Genomic DNA, 20,685 nt, shown 5'->3' with positions numbered 1-20,685 from the left:
CCCCCCCCCCCACCCTGACAAGCACTTGGAATTGTAGGAGATGAGGCATTACATTTAGTTTGACTCGGTTCCACAGATAAAATTGTGAAATTAGCAGATTTTCAAGCTTGCAACTCCTCGTGTTGCGAGGCATCTTGCAAGCCATCATCCTTATATTATTTGACAATTTTGCCAATGTTTGACCAGTTTTTATAGTATAGTTTGTTGATTACCTTTGATGCAGTAATGCAGGTGGTCTTTTCTTTTTTTTAGGTATTAAAAAGATCTCAAGTCCTTAAATTGTCACTTCACTGTCATCAGGCCCCCCCACCGCCCCCCCAAAAAAAAATCATGTCGGGGACCTCCAGGGGGTCCCGACCCACAGGTTGAGAACCACTGCACTAACTAACCAGCAGGTCGCGCTGTTTGCAGGGCGGCTGTATTTTCAACATCCGTGTTCTTCCGCTGTTGTTGGCTGCGAGTGTGCGTTTGTTTTGAACAGATTTGGATACGGTAGCTGAAAACAGGAGAATGGAAGAATGCACTGAGACCGGTGTATCTTCACGTGCGGAGAGAAAGGCGCTGGAGAAAGCTAAAATCCTACAAAGAGAAAAGGAGAGGACGACATTTAAACAGGTAAGACGAGAAAGAAAGTCCAGGTCATTTGGAGCGTGTTAGACTTGTGTTGTTGTGAACTCAACACCTTACTGGCTAAGCTAGGTGGCTATTTGGCTAAAGTTAAACTGTTGTGACTGTGAGACACCACGGTTTGTATAAATCTAGATGGTTGCCGTATGTGAGTAATGAACAGTCGTTACTTAATATCAACACAGTTAACTTAAAACACGGTTCTTAATCTGACCAGATCGCGAGGATCCTGAAGAAACCAAAAGATGAGAGGTCAGAAGAGGATACCACGACGCTGCTTCGGCATCAAGACACAGTGGAGGAGCTTGGCAAGAGAAATGTCCGCCGGAATGTCCTCAAGAGAAAGATAGAAGAGGTAGGGATCTAGTCTAGGCCTAACAAAAGTCCATATCGTTAGCGAGTTCTCCCTCACTCTCTGTTGGGGACTATGTATTTCCTTATTGGCCAGGTTTTCGATGTCTATCAGTGTCCAAACGGCAGAAAATAAATAATAATACTGTAATTTTGCAACTCACCGAAACAAAGGCGGTTTTGTGGTCTTGGAAGCCTTTTGCCTCGCCTTTTGTGTAAAATCATCTTTTTTTTGCCATAAATTAAAATGGGAGCTCCACTAAGGAGAACCGTTGTTAAACAACGCCACCTACCGATCCGGTCAATAGCATTTTCGTGAATATAGTAGCTGCCTCAATAGAGTTAACCACAGGAGCAGCATTATAAACTGTACATGGATTTTACTAAAACGTGCTTTATAAACATAATTAATGAATTAATGGCTGATGGTTTCTGATATTATGGTAAGTTTAATTGATCAGATCTATAGAAAATGTAATAGTGTCTTTTGCCAGGCTACTCAAAGATAGTGGAAGATATGCAACATTGAGTTGGATCATCATCAGTCCAGATCATGATATAAGCACAACATTCCAATCCGACTTAGCTTAATTTTTGTTAATGTAGCGTTCTTTGTCGAGTGGCAACGATGAATCTGCGTAAGACATGGCACCTACCTTTGAAATTACTATTATTTTACAGCATGTGAGTTTGAAAAACACTATACCATCTGGGGGAAATCTGTGTTTCCCCCAACCACCCCGCTATGATCCATGTGTGCAGATCTCTCTCCTTCTAGAAGAATGACATGCATTGATGCAATAGTTGAATGAGCGGCATTAACTGAAATGAAATACAAGGGTCTGTATGTGATGTGTTGGTCATGTATTCATATTGCAGGTATTTGATGATACTGTAGAGCTGAGGAACAAGGTTAGCCAGCTGGCTGAGGCAATCAAACGGGCACAACACCTGGTGGTTTACACTGGAGCTGGTATCAGCACGGTAGGCTGAAGTTAGAGATCTTTAGGTCTCATTATGTTCATGTTGATGTTTGACTGGAGTAATGCATTGTATGCATTGTATTTCAGGCAGCATCTATCCCGGACTACAGGGGCCCGAATGGGGTTTGGACGCAACTACGGCAGGGCCGGGCTGTCAGGTTAGAGATGCTCTGTCATCTAGTAATGTTGACTGCATTGTTCCACTAAGGATTGCACCAAATTTCATATGTTGGGTGTGAGCACACAGGAATGGGGTAACAGCATTTTATAAGTGTTAGTGACTGTCACCCTGTCTTTTGTTCAATTCCCAGTGCGTCTGACCTGAGTGATGCAGAGCCAACCCTCACTCACATGTGCATCAGGATGCTGCATAAAGAGAAACTGGTATGTAAGGAATCCTTGGATTAGTTATCCCATTTAGACCTGAGGCCGATTCTGAAAACACCTTCTAAATCCGCCTTCTGAATCTAAAATGACACGGGTGCTTTCCTAGATTGAATGTCGTTGTCATGAAGGGGAAGGAGGTTGATTTGTATTGATTGATTTTGTATTGAATTTGTGTTTATCCATCGTCAAAGGTGCAGCATGTGGTGTCTCAAAACTGTGATGGACTTCATCTACGGAGTGGGCTTCCTAGACATGCACTATCTGAGCTCCATGGAAACATGTTTATTGAGGTGAGGTAGAAACACATGAAATGTAAGTGGCCGGGCTCATACACACATGCGCTTCAGAAGCGGCAGCTTTTCCATTCTCTTCCAATATGGGAGAAAAGGGGTGGAGTTCCCCGTTGCGGCGTGTGGAGGGTGCTGAAGTGTGTGAAGTCCACAAGATAACAGACTCACGGCCCAGACTCACATGCGCTTTAGCTGCATCTACAGCTAAAGCGCATGTGAGTCTGAGCCCTTTGGTTGTATTGACAGGGGTTAGTTTTGTTAAGATTAATTTCTCCAAAACCTCAAACCCCCTTGTTAACATGACCTGGCCTTTGTGGGTAAGTTATGTAAACAACATCCTGCTCCCCCAGGTGTGTACATCCTGTTCCCCAACCAGGGAGTATGTGCGTTTGTTTGATGTGACGGAGAGGACATCACGGCACCACCATGGGACAGGACGACGGTGTGCCCACTGCAGTGGTGAGCTCAGGGACACCATTGTACACTTTGGGGAGCGTGGAACACTGGAGCAGCCTCTCAACTGGAAGGGAGCTGCAGAGGCAGCCAAGAAGGCAGATGTCATCATATGCCTTGGATCCAGTCTGAAGGTATAGGCTCCATAAATCAAGCTGTGGTCCTATTCACGGGCTAGTTTCAATTTCAAACATAATATATGTATGAACATAGTAAAACACATTGAATGCTAAAAGTGTATCAAGTACCTACGGAATAAGCAATTTATTACTGCTTCTTTTCTGCTATCGTATTCATAGCTACTTAGTTGGATGTTGTCAGCTGTAAGTTGTTGTCTATCACTCCTGTAGGTGTTGAAAAAATATGCTTGCCTATGGCACATGAACAGACCAGCCAGCAAAAGACCAAAACTCTACATTGTTAACCTGCAGGTGAGCTAGAGCAAAATAATTTAAAGAAGATAACAACTGTACTCTGGTACTCTATACTCTGTGGTGGATCATGTAATGATTTCTCTGTTTCAGTGGACACCAAAAGATGACCATGCCACGTTGAAGATTAATGGCAAATGTGATGATGTTATGCGTCTTTTGATGGAGGACCTTAACATTAAACTTCCTGGATATAACAAGTAAGACCCTTTTGACATAAACTCTTTATAAACCCTAACCTCTTTACACACACACACCCCCACACACACACACACACACACACACACACACACACACACACACACACACACACACACACACACACACACAAACATAAGTATGGCAAACCTCTGCATGATTTCTTTCACATATCTCCCACATTGTCTCTCATCAGGGCAGAGGACCCCATCTTCAGCTTGGCTACTCAGTTGAGGTCAGAAGAGGAGGACAGCCATACTCGTAAAGTTATAGCTCCCCCTGCTGGGCAAGAAGACAGTTTACCACCTGATAACCAGGGTCAGGCTAGGGACACCGCAGTGCAGGGAGGCTGGTTCGGACGAGGCTATTCCAAAGGAAGGAAGAAGAAAAAACATTTATAGTAGCTCTCTTACCTTCGTCTAGTTTGCTGTCAAGCATATTGTGTTGTTCAGTGACTGCAGAACAACCTAGAAATTATGCATCATGTGATGCAAGCCGTGTTGGACTTGGATACAGTATGTTTATTCAGAGATTTGGAGGCCAGCTTCATTGCAAGTCTGGATCAAGATAACAATATTAAGCCGTACGAGTACAAATTGTATACTTTAGGCACTGATCAAGGATCACCATACCACTGTTTTTTTCAAGAATATTTCTCAACTAGCAAGTGACTTTTGTGGAATGGCATGAAATGCCTTTGTATTTCCAGAATCCGGGTACAAAGATGAGTTATTTAAACCGTAGATATTAGAGAGATGGAAAGTTTTCTATTTGTTGTGCCCAGTGTAACTATTGTAACTTTTTGTGGTGCTTTTCAGATTGTTTACATTTAGTCTAATATTGTTGAATCTTGTCCAGTGAGGTTTGCTACAACTATAGTTTTGAGGAGATACATTACAATTCCAGCATCTTTGGTTTACTTCAGTTACTACCTGAAACAAGGGCAATGTAGAGGTGAGCGTAGATGAGCCGCAAAATGCCTTTTTTTAATGTATATCATTATCTTCCATTATCTTGGAAACAGCATGGAAGTGACATGGCTTAAAGGAAAAGACCCCTTTGGTAGAGGTTTGGGTTGGGCCATGATGTAACTCCAAAGGTGGACTAGAAATCAAAAACAATTGCTCTAGTGATTAGAAATCTATAATTCAAAATATGCTCCTCATTGACTTGCATTGTACACTGATACAGCTCTCAAATTCACTCTTTTAGCACATAAACAAACACAAACAAAGTTGATTCAGACAATATAGAGCATCACCAAACCCAGTACAGTTTCTTTGCTTTTATAAAAAATGTTAACTTCCTGTTGATTTTACTATTTGAAGATCTGGATCCACAGGTCGGGTCCGGTTTTTCTTCCTAATTAAAATGGCAAAATCAACAGGATATTATATGTTAAAAAATCAAACAGTACTGTGTTTGATCTTTTATTACAATATAATTATATGAAAAACAGTACTGTACAAGAGTGACTTTGAGAGCTTTTTCAGCATACAATGTAAATCAATGCGGAGATGCAGAACAATTTCTAATCACGAGCCATTATTTTTTATTTCTTGTCCATCTTTGGAGTTACATCATGGCAAGGTAACTACACAAGAACCCGAACCTCTACCAAAGTGGTCTTGCCCTTAAGTCAAGCTTTCCAATGCAATCCACCTCATCCTTCTAAGATTAACAGCTAAGATGTCATTTATGGCAATGTGTTCATCAATATTTTACCCTCTTGACTTTTACCTTTTGACCACCAAATTGCCCCATATCATATATTGGTTTAGTTAGACTATAGGTCTAATATATGGTAATGTTGTTGTGGTAGTGTATTGAGTCACTGCAGACAGAGTGATATACACTAACGCTCCATAAATCGCTTCACACCATGGCTAGATAATATCACCCTCGCTTCCTTGAGCCTTTGTTAGGCAAAGCAGTGCTGCTGCATACTAATGTATGCTAAATGTTTTGAATGTCATTATTTTGTTTACATTACCTTTTATTATACAGGTGTTACTTACACTTTGCTGTTTTATTCAACCTCCTTTTATTACAATATAATTATATGAAAACATTGAGTTAGTAATATTTATTTATTGTTTTTTTGTTTGTTTTACAATTATTTTAAATGACATTATACCTAGGCTGTAGAGTTGATTTATTAAACTCACTGAATGACCTCAGGAAGATCCATTAGTATTATTGATCAGGGCGGCAGACCTCCCACGATCTGAGATTATGGAGGGTGGATTAGGGGCGGAGTGAAGATAAACAGCGCTGCTAAATCTCAAGTGAGTGAACTGGCAGCATAATTCTCTGTACTTTGCAAAAAATATATACTGTATGTATCCTTTTTGTTAGAGAATAAAAGCTATTCATTTGACGTTCTGTCATTTTAACAACCAACTACATTGTTAAATATTAGCTGTAGTAGTGATGTTGCAGGAGGTATTTATTTTATGACGTTATTTGACATGAGGGAGTTATGTAACCATCAGGGGAGGATTCGGACAGATCTTTTCGTCGTGCGACGGTGTCGCGCAAGGTAAAAAAAATGGCAGATCTGCAAGCCCACAATGCGTCGCGTTCGCGACGCATTGTGGGCTTGCAGATCTGCCATTTTTTGCCGTGAATCAAGCGCTCGTCTGTTCGTGACGTCATTCGCCGGTTTTCGCGAGCGTCACTCGCTCAACATTCTGGTCCTCGGAAGCTACGAGCCGCTATTCTTTTTTTTTTTCCCCCTTCTGAAATACCCCCTCGGAGAAACTTTTAAATTGAACCATTCGAAGACACTTTCCCAGGTTCGAACAATAGCTTTTTAAGCGACGAAATGATCAAGAACGGCCACCACGCTGCGAACGGACCGGGGAGGGAGGACGGCGCTAAGCCGGGAGCTTCAGTCCGCAGCCCCGAGAAAAGGAAGCGCGTCGTCCGGGTGTGGTGTGATGGCTGGTACGTGGTTATTACTGGTTAACTGTGTGGCTCTCTCTCTCTCTCTCTCACACACACACACACACACACACACACACACACACACACACATACAGGCATTTATTTGTTTTCGGAACGTGTATTTATTTGATCTTTTTAGCCACACACTTGGGTACTTTACTTTTTCCAGTGAATTTGTTGTCGGTGTTGGTTTACTTGGTTAGCATGCTAACGTTAGCCTACTACTTGTAGTTGCCTCCTATGGTAGTTACATTGTAACAACCTGTTCAAAACTAATATAGAATACCTTTTATTACGTTTTGGTTGAAATAGGCCTAAATGAATGTTGTTGTAGAGACATGGTTGACCAGCAGCCCTTCTGTGCGAAGGATCAATGTCCTCTCATTTCACAACAACGTAGTAAAACAATTAAGGTCATAAGGTCAGTGGGCGGGTGTGTGTTGAAAAACAGACTACTGTGCATAGTTTGACCATACTAAGTTAAAGGAGTAGTTCACCCAAAACAATGACTTATTTTCTATCAATTACAATACACACCCCGTGAAGCTTTGAATCCATGGGAGATTTTTTTTTTGTCTCATTCCTGAGCCAATAATTAGATGACCAGTGGCTGGTCAGTAGGTCGGAGACTCCACTGGTCATCAAATTATTGGCTCAAGAATGTGACAAACAAAACAAATCTTCAATTCAAGCCTTCATGGGGTGTGTAATTGATAGAAAATAAGATTATTTTTTTTTGGTTGAACTACTCCAAATACAATATTGGGTAGGGTGTAGACAGTATGTTCTGATGTGACATAATCTAACATTGCATCCTGGAGAGAGTGAGTAAATGTTTTCATCATCATTCCACCATTGACCAGGGTACAATTATAGGATATATCTGTGTGCTTTAGGTTCATATTTGGCAATAAGCTCCTCTCAAGATGAATAGCTACTATATAATGTTATTCTTATATTACACACACCCCTAATTACCTATTTTCAGTGTCAGTCACTGCTGTTTAACCCATTAAGACCGTGAACGCATCTCTGGCATTTTAGATTTCTTTGGCTATTCAAAAATAGTGAACATTTGTGCAAATCTTTGAATATATATATTTTTAAAGCGAACATTTGCAACTCAAATCTTTGCTTCTGGGGGTCCCTGGAACAAACAATATTTTGAGATGTGGCCAATTACATTTTTTGGGGTCCTTGACATGAAAAGGTTTGAGAACCACTGATATAGCAACATATACAAATTATATAATTGTTTTTAAAAACCTTTAGGATTTAGAAGACATTTTGTAGAATCGGCCTCAGGCCTTCATGGGTTAATGTATTACACATGTTGTCTTACCTCAAACTCTTACCTCAAGATGACTCACGCCTTTTTTCAACCTACAACGTGCCTTGACGTGGCCCAATACGGTGGTGATAATTGGTTATGGATGACAACCCAAAGTGGGTGTTGTCTTGTTTAATCCCATATCTGATTATGTATGTGAAGGAGGTTCTCCTCACACAATAAGAAAAAATGTTAGTAAGTTGAGTTGTATTTAAGTTCTGTACAAGTTTAACTCTTGTCTGATAAGAGTTAGGGGCTTTAAACGTTTTTTTGTACACACTCTGGGAAGTAGCAGCATGATTTCTTATTCTCTGTGGGCACCTCTCGTACATTCTGTTTTTCTTTCAGTGTCTCAGCCTTTCACTCAGATGTAGCCTACTCACTTCGTACACAAACTTAAGACAGCTATGCCCGCCAAAACCGTTGCAAGTTCTGCCAATTGGCATGTCTATTGTGCTTAGCAACCATAATATTGAATGTTTCTGGTAAGGAATATCGTGATCTCCCTAAGGTCACAAGGGGTAGCAAAGAACAAACTGACACTTTTTCCACAGACATAATTTCCTATTCCCTGTCATTGCCTCACACGCTACTGTTGGATGCATGTGCTCGTAGTAGCGGGTCATGTTATGGAGTGGTTATAAATAGCTAACCCAGAGAACACACTGTCCAGCAACAGAGTGACATACAACCAGGGAGAGGTCATCCCCTTTAGGACAGCAGGCAGGAGATATTTAGAGAAAAGTACGTTCAGAGAAAATAGCAGAGCAATTGGAGGCCATGGTCTGAAGCTGTAGCAGCTGTGGAAAGAGGGAAAGGTGAAACAGCAGACTCATCTGTCTGACATTGTTTAATGAAAGTGCACGGCTGGCAAAAACCCAAGCCCATATGCAGCACACAGGGCTGCAGATCCCATGTGATGTCATCCCGTTGGCTAACAAAGCTGCCCCTCTGCTCACCAGTACCCGCTCCAGAGACCATATTACACCCGTCCTCCACGACCTACACTGGCCCCCAGTGAAACAAAGAATCCACTACAAAGTCCTGCTTACCACTAACAAGGCACTCAATAATTTGGATCCCCCCTACCTCTCCGATCTTCTCCAACATTATGTCCCCTCCCGTTCCCTCAGGTCCAGTGAAGCCAACCTCTTGGAGGTCCTCCAGGGCCAAGTAGGGGGGACAGGGTTTTCTCTGTGGCTGCCCCCTCCCTCTGGAATGCACTCCCCAACCACAACAAAATGCCCCCTCCTTCAAAACCCACCTCTTCAGGGTAGCTTTTCCCAGCTGAGGTCTAGTTAGGATGTCTCCCCCCAACCCATGCTTAACATTTTATCGATTTTAATCTAGCACTTATGTCTTTATTGTTTTCGTTTTTTCTTATTAAAGTTGGTTCCTTCCTTTTCTTTATGTAAAGCGACTATGGGTACTCAGAAATGCGCTATATAAATCTGAGCTATTATTATTAATGGCCAACATTTGCTTAAAGGACAACTTTGTTTTTTTACAACCAAGGTTTATGTTTTAGCTTGTAATGAAAGTAAATTTCCGCAATCTTTTTTACAGTGGACAGGGGCATTCAGGCAGGTGGCTAAATGTCTTTTTTACACAATAAAAAAGGTCCTGTGGTCTTTGATGGCCAGATTTGAGTTATTGGGGGCTAGAAGAGCTACTGTAAATAATAATAAAGAAATTGCCAGGTTATTAAAAATTATTATATAATAATAATAATTATTATTAAAAAAACACATATTTAGCCACCTGCCTGAATGCCCCCGCCCACTGTAAAAAATATTGTGAAAATTGCTAAAACTATAGAAAGCAGTAAATGAAATAAATTAACACTCCTCTTTTATTTACTTTAATTACAAGCTAAAACATAAACTGTGGTTGTAAAAAGTTGTCCTTTAACACATTTAACACAGGCCTGAAAATCTTTCAGGAGGCCAAAGGGGGAGGTAAATCTCACTTCTCCCATAGAAAGGTGATGGCATTCACGGCCTACACCCCCCCTTTCTACTTTGTACATCTAGTGTTTTATATTTGTTGATGATATTGTATTTTGGTGTTATTTTGTATGCTATGTTGATGAATTGAATACATAGTAGGACCACAATGGAGACAAGTCCCCAGGACTATCCTTTTACCTCAAATGTATGACTGTACCCGTGCTGTTTGCATTTCTGTCTAATAAAGTGTTCAATCAATCAATCAAAAGCAACATTTAGCACTAACGTTAGGCCTTACATTAAACATAACGGTTAGGCTTTAGTATGCATGTGGCACTTAGATGCTGATGCTAAATTTTCAGCTAGGAAAAGAGTTTGTCCAAGCTGGGTAAGAGGAAGTTGAGGAGAAGCTCGTGTTAATGCCATTAGAGAGAGATGGAGAGAGGTTTGCCTATTGGACACTGAGTGTCACCAGGGAAGTGTCACTAGTAAAGCTGCTTGATCTGATGGGAGCAAGCTCCTTCCAGGGACATGCAGAACTGTTGTTTCTAGGGCTATGTTTCTCTGTTGCAGTGCTGGTTGGAGGGTGGATTTGGAGGTAATCAGGGGAAGGGGAGATACATGGCCACTGTCTCCCATAGCTTTGCATTTTTGTTATCATATTTTTGTAAATAAAATCAAACATTTTTTGTTAAACTCTCTCCCGTTTCCTTTATTTGTTGTGGCCATAACACTGGGCTATAACACTGTTAAACCATGCCATGCAAGACTGGGAGGTGGCTGATACAGAACCTCGCAACAGCTGTAAAAATGTTCAACTACTGGCGAGGTGCCTTTCAACAGTGTACTGGCAAACTCCCAGCTGCCATTGGTAGTTATGCAAGGTATGCATAAGTGCAGCGATAGGAATTAACATACTTTTCCTGTGAAGCAGGGTGTTGTGTTTTTGAGAAATGCCACAGATTCTGTGAAATATTTCTTGAATAAATCTGCATACAGGGGTAGGCAACAACTTGGCTTTAGTATGGGCCATGGTATTTTCTTCACATGGAGATCACTTGATAACAAGCTTATTTAAAAGTTCCAATCTCAAGTAAAAGGTTTCTCTTTTACAAATTATCTGCATTTACATTCAAGGGACTGCAGTTCTGATAATAATGGTCTATACTCGGCATAACTACAGTATAACACCAGTTAGTGTGCATTCTTCTTGTAAAATGCCTCAGCAAGTGAATAATAATGTTCCTTTTTTAAATTGCTGCCACGTTGTGAATAGCCTTCCACTACAACACATTTAGTTTCAAATACAAGAGGGATTTTCACAACTACTGAAATAAATAAAGATATTGGTTTTAAAAAAAGTGCTTTTGGGATTTTGTGGGACTTAATTGGGTGTTCATTTTTTACATCTTGGGACCATGTTTGAAATAATTCTCACTTTAATATGTTATCCATTGGATTCCTGTTTTTAATTGTCTGATTGTCCATAAATTAAATAAATCAATGTAGTTAAAGTGTGTCTCTCTCTCTTTCTCCCTAGTTATGACATGGTGCATTATGGCCACTCTAACCAGTTGAGGCAGGCCAAGGGTTTTGGAGACTACCTCATAGTAGGAGTGCATACAGATGGTAAGAAGTCCCACGCAAAGTAATAAAACATATGCGTGTAAACAATAAACATATGTACACATGATGAATCCTTGGTCAATTTATGCATTTTAAATTGTAAAATGTTTGCTCAGTATTTCATAGTATTTCTTTTGAGTTTCATGTCTGGCTTCAGCCAGATTTCCCACAAATAGTCTTGAGCTCTGAACTTGGAACTCCTCATTGACCTCTTGTACTTTGTCATCTCCCTTTACCCCTCCTCCTCTCAGCGGAAATCTCCAAACACAAAGGTCCTCCAGTGTTCACCCAGGCGGAGCGCTATAAGATGGTGCGGGCCATCAAGTGGGTGGATGAGATAGTGGAGGGAGCACCTTATGTCACCACCCTGGAGACTTTGGACAAATACAACAGTGATTTCTGTGTGCATGGAGGTGAATACTTCTTTGTGTGTTCTGTTTTCTGTGTAGTGACAGGGCAGGGCAAGTGTTTCTTATTTCCACGCTATGAAAGCCACTACTAGAAAGTGCTACACTAATCTCTCGTATGTGTGATAAACTATCTGTAGCTGACGGGTTTAAGTGTTCCAGATGATATCACCTTGACGGTGGACGGCAAGGATACATATGCGGAGGTGAAGCGTGAGGGCCGTTACCGGGAGTGTAAACGGACGCAGGGAGTCTCTACCACTGACCTGGTGGGCCGCATGCTGCTCATGACCAAAGCCCATCATAGCAACATTGTAAGTCTGTATGTCTGTGTTTGTGTGTTTGTTGCTTGTGTTTCGTGTGTGTGTGTGTGTGTGTGTGTGTGTGTGTGTGTGTGTGTGTGTGTGTGTGTGTGTGTGTGTGTGTGTGTGTGTGTGTGTGTGTGTGTGTGTGTGTGTGTGTGTGTGTGTGTGTGTGTGTGTGTGTGTGTGTGTGTGTGTGTGTGTGTGTGTGTGTGTGTGTGAGACTGTGTGTTTGCTTATTGAGGTTCTAACTGAGGTTCTTTTTCCTTAATTGAATTTTTGCAGGATAACTCAGACTACCAGCAGCACACAGACAACTTTGGCAAGGTGAATATTATGTTACCTGATAACATAATACAATTTGTTTGTGAACTATTTCGTATAACAAGCCAGGATGGCACAGAAGTAAACATGAACATATTGCCTTTTGCTGAGTTTTATGTTGTCCAAAAGGGGGCACTGTTTCTCTTTTTGTCGAAGCCCATGTGAAATGCCAGTCCTAAATGATTAGGGTTATTTGTGTTGTTTTGTTTGTATAAGGGTCCTAAAGGGCACAGTCCATGGACAGGAGTGTCTCAGTTCCTCCAGACGTCCCAGAAGATCATCCAGTTTGCCTCTGGAAAGGAACCCCAGCCTGGAGACACCATCATCTATGTGGCCGGGGCCTTCGACCTGTTCCGTATCCTAACGGGACTGATACAGGACAGGGGGGGGAGGAGTTAGGTTGAATTATAATGGGTGGGAGCAAGGCAGGGGGCACTGCTAAGAGTCTGTACATCATGTTTTTGTTGTTTGCCTTGACCTCAGCTTCCTTCCAGACATTGGCCATGTTGATTTCCTAGAGACAGTCTACAAACAGGCAGAGAAGCCTTACGTCATCGTAGGCCTGCACTTTGATCAGGTAAACACACACATATACACACACAAAAACACATGCACGCAGAATACTACCAATAAATTCACGCTGCTGCATCAGTGATGGTGAGAAGAAACGTATGAAGTCAGATCATGGACCAATATTTGTCCACAGCTAACCTTGCAAAGTACTAGGCCGATCAGTGTTTTACGACAACATTTTTGTGAATTAATAATCGCAGACTGAGCTATTGTCCTGCAAGACTACGGAATACGTGCCCCACCTCAGTCACACCAACATTTTGTGAAATAGTTTGTCCTAATTGGTGGAGTCGGTGAAGACCGCTATGTCTAGTCCTATTTTTCAGAAATTACAAGTTGAAAGCATGCAGTTCATTAAATTTGCCAAGTCTAAAGACAGACCACCTGACACAGCTTTTCACTTCGACAGTGCATGTTGATGTGAAACAGTTTCATGATCACCATGCCAGTACATGAACGCTGGTCATGCGTTATCACAAACATTGAGCGTCTATCTGGGTGTGTGTGCTGTGTCTGGAGTCTGGACTATTAATTGGTCTTTAGGCTCAAACATTGTAACATCATGTTTGTCCTAGTGATGACAACTGAACATGCCACACTTCTTTTCAATGTGTTTACTGTTCAAATATTTGTCTCCATAGATCACTCTGGTTGCACAGTAATGATACAATGATAGTCCTATATTCATTATACAACTTCCCCCCAATGCTCCATGCCTTTTCATACACATGCCCAACCCCATTGTCATCACATTCAAGGGGTAGTTCACATGCACAGCTATAACTGACCGTACAATACAATGTTAAACTGACTTTATGAATTGTAACCATTTCGTGTTGCATCCAGGTTCCCGAATTTTGATCATTATGTATTCAAGTAGCACCTAACCAGTCCATGGACCAGTATTTGTCCACAGCTAACTGTTCGACTGTGTTATGTCGTAGATAGAGAGAGAGACACACACACACACACACACACACACACACACACACACACACACACACACACACACACACACACACACACACACACACACACACACACACACACACAGTTTCATGTTACTCCATCAGTCAGATAGTGTAAATATGGATTATGACCATACATATCTCAAAAGATTGAAGATACTTAATTGTTATGTTACAGTATAAAAGTATAAAGACAGTAAAATTCTTAGGTTTCGACTCGACAGCAACACGAGAAAATAGCACAAATAAAAAGTACTAAAGAAAAAAGTACTATAATACAGTACTACAGTGACAATTGCAGCAATATACTGTAGGTGCCTTTGTTAGGTGCTTTCTGCATGGGTCCTGCTTCTAAAATAATATATACTGTATATGTGGCTCACATCAGAGCTGCTCCCACCCTCACCATGTTTAAAACCACACTCAAAACCCACCTTTTCAGAATCGCATTCCCTACATAAAACCCCAACCCCTGCCCCTCCTTTTTATTGTACTTTTCTTTTATCCTACTATAATTCTAGTAACCTCTGTCTGTAGTGGTAGGTGAGTGAGTGAAGCTACCCGGTTCTCCTCAGTGGCTGGACCAATTGCTCTGATTTTGCACACAGCCATTGACCATTACCATCTGAACTTAACTGTGAAGCCCGTTTTTCAATTTCATCAAATCTCAGCTTCTTATTAGCGTTTATGTGTCAAACAATGTCGCCTCCCGGGTTGCCAGATCATGTGCGCATATCCCCCCACGGATGCGTCGACCGGGTATGGTCTAGTAGTTTTAATCCTTTTTAACTAGTCGATTCTTTGAGTATTTAGAAAATCGCTATATAAATTGTATGTATTATTATTATTATTATTATTATTATTATTATTATTATTATGTGTGTGTAAGAATCTAACTTCTTTATCTATAATAAAGCTTGGGAACAAAGTTCCAAAGTAAACTGGTGGTCCTTCTCCCTGCTCTCTACAGGAAGTGAATCGCTATAAAGGGAAGAACTACCCAATTATGAATGTCCATGAAAGAACACTAAGTGTCCTGGCTTGCAGGGTGAGTACCTAGTACCTACACAGACAGACACATATACACATGCACATACACATGTACCGGCACTCTCACACGTGCACTGATTGATTTTGTTCTCACCCCGGCAAAAGCTAAACTCTGCTGCCTCTGCTCCAATTCACTAATGATCAGAACAGCTACAGGCAAGAACAAGGATACTCTGTTCCGTGTGTGTGTGTGTGTGTGTGTGTGTGTGTGTGTGTGTGTGTGTGTGTGTGTGTGTGTGTGTGTGTGTGAGAGAGAGAGAGAGAGAGAGAGAGAGAGAGAGAGAGAGAGAGAGAGAGAGAGAGAGAGAGAGAGAGAGAGAGAGAGAGAGAGAGAGAGAGAGAGAGAGAGAGAGAGAGAGAGAGAGAGAGAGAGAGAGAGAGAGAGAGAGAGAGAGAGAGAGAGAGAAAGTTGGAGCTAATGTGTGACCACATTACACAGACCACACATGTTACGCAGTCGGAATCTGTTATAACCTTATAGCTATGTTTTGCCAAGACCCAGTATATCTGAATAAAGCCACAGAAATTGTTCAGTTTGTACCACTTTCATCAAAGTAAAGTTTTTTTTTTTACTGCATATTTTCTAGCAGTATTTTTAGTAATGTATGTTTGGTGGCATGGCATGGGATCAGCAAGCAAAGCTTGATAGGAGTCAACTGATGAGGCAGCTTGCCGGAACCAGCTGAGACTCAACTGATGAGGCAGCTTGCCGGAACCAGCTGAGCATCAGCTGATGCAAGGCTCGACTATTGTGACCTGCCTGCATTAATGCTCTGCTCTATTGATCAAATTCTAAACTAAAGTACAGCTCTTAACTAGGTGCTGCGTGTCATCAATATGTGGTGCTTATGTCAAAATGTCACTCTCTGCCCCATATTCCCCCACCACATGTTCTTTGTGCAGTATGTATCAGAGGTGGTGATTGGAGCTCCCTATGCAGTGGGCAAAGATCTCCTGGATCATTTCAAGGTCAGTTGCTTTTATCTAGCTTTCACTCTCATCCTGGAGTGTAATGATATCAGGATCATATGAGTGCAAGTGTGCTCAGGTTTTCTTTCTTTCTTTCTTTAAACGTACTTAGACCTCAATTATTCAATTGGGCTCCCAGTTTTTTTTTCTTTATTTGCACATGTAAATAAAATACATAAAAACATAAACAAGGTAAAGAAAGAATGTGTGCAGGTGAGGTAGAAACCCAACAGGACTTGTATGGAAACCCCACCTTTAGGGCGAACAGGAATTTGCCTCTTTAGTAATAAAGTTGGTCCTTTATAAATCATTCATGTACATTTGCGAATAACATGTACATTTTTAGTCAAATGTACAGTGTACATTATTTGACACCGTCAGAATATCTGAACAGTAAAAGAATATACACTTTTAACACTTAACCACAAAATGCGACATATTGTTTACATATTGTGTGTATAATTGTCAAAGTGTGAGCAAGAAGGACCTCAGCAGTCTCTCTGAATGTGTAATAGATGTACATATGTATGTACAAACTGTATGGAGCTATGTCTATCCGTGTTTCTTTGAGAAAAGGAGCACTTTGGACATCACGTTTGTAACGCTTCTTAGTAAACTGAACGCACAGGGCATTTGTTGGCTCTGATGACACAACATTCAATCCTATCAGCCAGGCCTGAAATTTCATCATTTTAGGGCCACTTGGCCTTTGGTGTTGTCCATTTCTTGAGGGCACAAAGGCCAAATGCCAGGGCAGGAAGGCCATCAAATATGTTGTTAGTTAGATGTTAGTCCATTGAAAGAATTAATTGAATTTAAGGGTTAAGGATGATTTTAAATGTAATATGTAGACTATCTGCAGTGAAATAAATAATAGTATTTACAATCTGATCCATGCTCAGCCCTGCACCAATCAAAGTCACTGGTTGGTTTAAAGATGGTTTAAGAATTCAGAACATCAACAAAAGACACTGGTGTCTATATGATAAGAAAGAGACACTGGTGTCTACTGTCAACATATTGACAAGGAAGTGGTACAGTCAGCTGGGGCATTAAGGTCAAAGTGACATTTCTTTGAGGGGCAACGACGGCCATGGCCCTGGTGGCCTCCCTGAAATTTCTGCCCTGCTATTGGCTGTTGCTGTGCTTGAATGTCAAGTTATCTGCATTATTAGTGCAAATAGCCTAGCTGAAATAACAGTAAACATGGGCTTCTCATAGTAGTTGAAAAAAGTTATATTGATGAGTGGCACTCCTCTCCAAAGGTTTTCAACTCAAGGCGCCCAGGGCTTTCGACCTAACAAATACTGGACGCAAAGAGCGCTGAAACACAATGCGGCTTTGGGAAGAGGAGCGCTCTCAATGCATCTTTACCTTAGAAAGGCTTTGGCAGCTCAAACATTTTTTTTCTATGGACCCAGCCCCTTTGTCTGCATTTTATATCTGTGGTTAATTGACAAGAATGATGTTTGTATGTATATTATACAGGTTGTCCTGGTCTGTCACGGAAAGACAGAGGTGTTCCCAGACAAGGACGGGTCAGACCCTTACGATGTGAGTGAACAATTTATTTTGGTGTCTGAAGATTATATGAGGCCACCCTGGTGCACTCTAGCAGCCGTTACTTATCAGCACCATACATGCACAGTCCCAATCCAGTGTTTAAATACACTTTTATGTACTCTTGCCTGTGGGAGATTGCAGATACGCAGAAAATACTCAGCCAAAAATTGGTCATATTTTCCAAAGTAGCTAGCTGTAAAAATGCCTTCACTAAAGCCAACAACAACCAGCGAGGTTCATGCCAGACAAACTTTATCTCTAACAAAAGGTAGAAGGGTGAGGGGTTTTGAATGCCTTAAGTATGCATCTCAAGTGAAACATTATGTACTGCAGTAAACACACATAGAATGAAGGAATTGAAATTAACAATGACTTTGAGTTTGATGTAGTTTTTGTGTTTGTGCCCTCAGGAACCCAAGAAGAGGGGGATATTCCGCACAATAGATAGCGAGAACGGCCTCACCACGGACGACATCGTCCAGAGGATCATTGCGAACAGGTGAGGGACTCACTCACTGACTCAATCTCTTTTTCACCAAAATATAAATCAGGCTAAATAGTTGTCTTTATTTCTCTGTCTTTATTAATGTCCTTTTTGTCCACTTCCAGGCTGCAGTTTGAGGCGAGGAACCAGAAGAAAGAGGCTAAGGAGATGGCAGTAATCGAGGCCATGAGGAGGAAGGAGGAAGAGGAGCAAACTGAGGAAGTAGCTCTGGTCGGTCAGTAGTGGGAATCCAGAATGCAGAGTCAACTGAGTCCAGAACCTTCATCCAACCCGTCCTACGCCTAATGTACCGAACCTGGTACACCCAGCCTTATGTTAAACTGGACCTAAAGGATGGGCCCAAACTGGGCACAACTGTGGGTGTACAATATATTGCTTAAAACAAGTTCACTGGACTCAGTCAGAATCCTGTATTGATTCTTTTGTGAGGAATGATCTTTTACCTGATGGGCTTGGTTCTTTCAGTCCGTCCACTTGGACAATTCCAGCCCAAAACGGATCAAAATAAGGAATAGTAATTGGACAGTGTCACGCCTTCTCTTCTCTGCCGAGAAGTGTTTTGTTGCTTTTAGGTTGATGGAGTTTTTAATATTGTCTCTGTGAAATCCTACACTACCTGTCCATATGTGTGTTGAGGTTGTAATTATCCATAAGTTATTCACATGGTTTTTATTTTGGTGTAATTTATGTTTTAACATTTTTTGACTGTTATTTTTAATCCACTTTAGTTTTTATGATTGAATCCTAGATGTGTAATTCAGCAATGATTAATAAGATCTAAGATTTTAACATGTCTAAATAATTAAATAATTGTATTTATGTCCACAGAGGGCACTAGTTCCCTCTGTTCTCCATTGTTGAAGAAACTCTCCTAGGTTTAATGATATGTGATGCAATTTTAACCAGTTTGATTTCAACCAAATGAATGTGTACCTGCAGGGATGTTAGTGTGTGCCTGAAGGATGGACATTTTGAGTGTGTGTGCTGTAAATAATAGTAGTGCCTCATTCCTTCAGGTCTACCTATGCAAGGTTTGTGAATTTTAACCTCTGGTTGGGTGAAAGCAAAAAAACGTCTACGCTACTCTAGTTTCTCAACAGCTTGCACCCCTTGTCTTTCCTATGATTATTTTCCTATGGACACGTTGGAGGTCAGTGGTTCCCAAGCAATGCTGGTATAGAGTATTTGTGGTTTTCTATATTACCACACAGTCATTTGCATGTCCTTAGTGTTTCAGGTCTGGTCCCTTTGACAACTAGAATGATGACCACGCTCATGTCAAGTGAACAGTATGGGACTAATGTTTTGAGAGAATTAAAAGCTACTGTCCTCTAATCAGCTATATAAAGAGTTAAAGAGTGGCAAGTGGGGGAAGGGGATGCAAGTGTGAGTAGCCTATCAGTGTGATGCTGAATGAATGTTAACTACTGTTAAATTAAAGTTTTATCTTGCAGTGTGATATGAGTGAGTGTGGGTGTGGTTAAAGTTGGGCAATGGGCATCAACAGATGGAGACATTGTAAATCTTAATTTGTGCAATACGTCAGACTATTATTATGAATAAAAAGTTATATGGCTTGGCTTGTTTTAAAATGTAGCCTATATATATAGCCTGACTTTTCTTTTCGCTCATCACACATCATGATTGTGCTACAGTAAGGAAAATGCATTCAGGATGTCTAACCTAGGTCTGAAGTTTAGCACAATAGCGTATAGTGATCTTTGCTGGATCAGGCGAGCTACGGTTCGCTGAGTCAGTGAAATGAGGCCACAGACTGACTCAGACACTCAGGAACACAGATAAACCCTGCCGGTCCACCGTCCCATTCACTGACTCAACCTCATTACTCACACAAAGGCCTTTAATCCGCGACCCACGCACATCATATGGATTATCTGCGTCGCGAGAAACGGTTGAGTGTAGCCCAATGTTTCCCAAACACCGGGTCGCGGACACATTTTTATGGGTCGAGAGTAAAATATCCCTTTATTTTTTGTTTCCTACATTTTGTTTTTAATTACTATTTTGTTCAGGGATTAATAACAAATACAATGATTTTTCAAAATATTTTCAGGAATAAATAAAAAATAATATAAATAGAAATAAATTATAAAACAAATGTTTAAGAAATAGTGAGAATAGCCTACTTTCACTAGCTTGGGTCCTGGGGAGACATCAAATTTCTCTTTTGGGTCTTGAGCTAAAAAGTTTGGGAACCAGTGGTGAAGCGGTGAAGCCTATATCTGCGCTTTGCTGCACTGGCAAAACGTGACCTCCTGGATTGTATAATGTATGTTTACAAAGTTTACAACCCTCGTGGGTTGTATTAGAGTGTTTTTAGTTGAATAGCAGCACTGCTGTGCACTCAGGTGTCACATTCTGTCTGTGGGAAGAACGTCACTTCCCATGGAAGTCCCAAACTTTCACAATTGAATAGTCTTGTTACAAAC

The 20,685-nt window shown here is 41.1% G+C and overlaps 2 protein-coding genes across 4 annotated transcripts; both read left to right on the top strand.

The window, feature by feature from the left end:
* The first annotated feature begins 427 nt into the window (after positions 1 to 427).
* sirt7 (sirtuin 7) lies at positions 428 to 6,038 on the top strand. Of its 2 annotated transcripts, XR_014602339.1 has the most exons (11): positions 428 to 615; positions 845 to 982; positions 1,858 to 1,962; positions 2,049 to 2,119; positions 2,273 to 2,345; positions 2,540 to 2,638; positions 2,989 to 3,225; positions 3,442 to 3,522; positions 3,616 to 3,722; positions 3,917 to 4,794; positions 4,829 to 6,038. XR_014602339.1 is itself a non-coding variant. In XM_084079364.1 (10 exons), exons 1-10 carry the CDS (start codon positions 511 to 513, stop codon positions 4,119 to 4,121), a joined length of 1,221 nt encoding a protein of 406 aa, XP_083935490.1. In that variant the 5' UTR covers positions 428 to 510; the 3' UTR covers positions 4,122 to 6,038. The 2 variants fall into 2 exon arrangements, 1 of the variants encoding a protein (XP_083935490.1); XM_084079364.1 differs by having other exon boundaries at positions 3,917 to 6,038.
* Positions 6,039 to 6,394: 356 nt separating this feature from the next.
* On the top strand, positions 6,395 to 19,060 carry pcyt2 (phosphate cytidylyltransferase 2, ethanolamine). 2 transcript variants are annotated; one of them, XM_084041555.1, is made up of 12 exons: positions 6,395 to 6,669; positions 11,489 to 11,577; positions 11,826 to 11,987; positions 12,144 to 12,295; positions 12,569 to 12,610; positions 12,824 to 12,962; positions 13,102 to 13,184; positions 15,119 to 15,196; positions 16,102 to 16,167; positions 17,656 to 17,721; positions 18,141 to 18,229; positions 18,340 to 19,060. In XM_084041555.1, the coding sequence occupies exons 1-12, from the start codon at positions 6,548 to 6,550 to the stop codon at positions 18,455 to 18,457; spliced, it is 1,206 nt and encodes a 401-aa protein (XP_083897681.1). In that variant the 5' UTR covers positions 6,395 to 6,547; the 3' UTR covers positions 18,458 to 19,060. The 2 variants fall into 2 exon arrangements, with proteins under 2 accessions (XP_083897681.1, XP_083897680.1); XM_084041554.1 differs by lacking the exon at positions 6,395 to 6,669 and adding an exon at positions 10,704 to 10,832.
* Positions 19,061 to 20,685: the final 1,625 nt, after the last annotated feature.

The sequence above is a fragment of the Gymnoscopelus microlampas genome (assembly GCF_963454915.1).
Source record: "Gymnoscopelus microlampas genome assembly, chromosome: 2".
NCBI classification, from domain to species: domain Eukaryota; kingdom Metazoa; phylum Chordata; class Actinopteri; order Myctophiformes; family Myctophidae; genus Gymnoscopelus; species Gymnoscopelus microlampas.
Note: the sequence above shows the minus strand (reverse complement) of the source record. Positions and strands in the feature narration are given on the sequence as shown.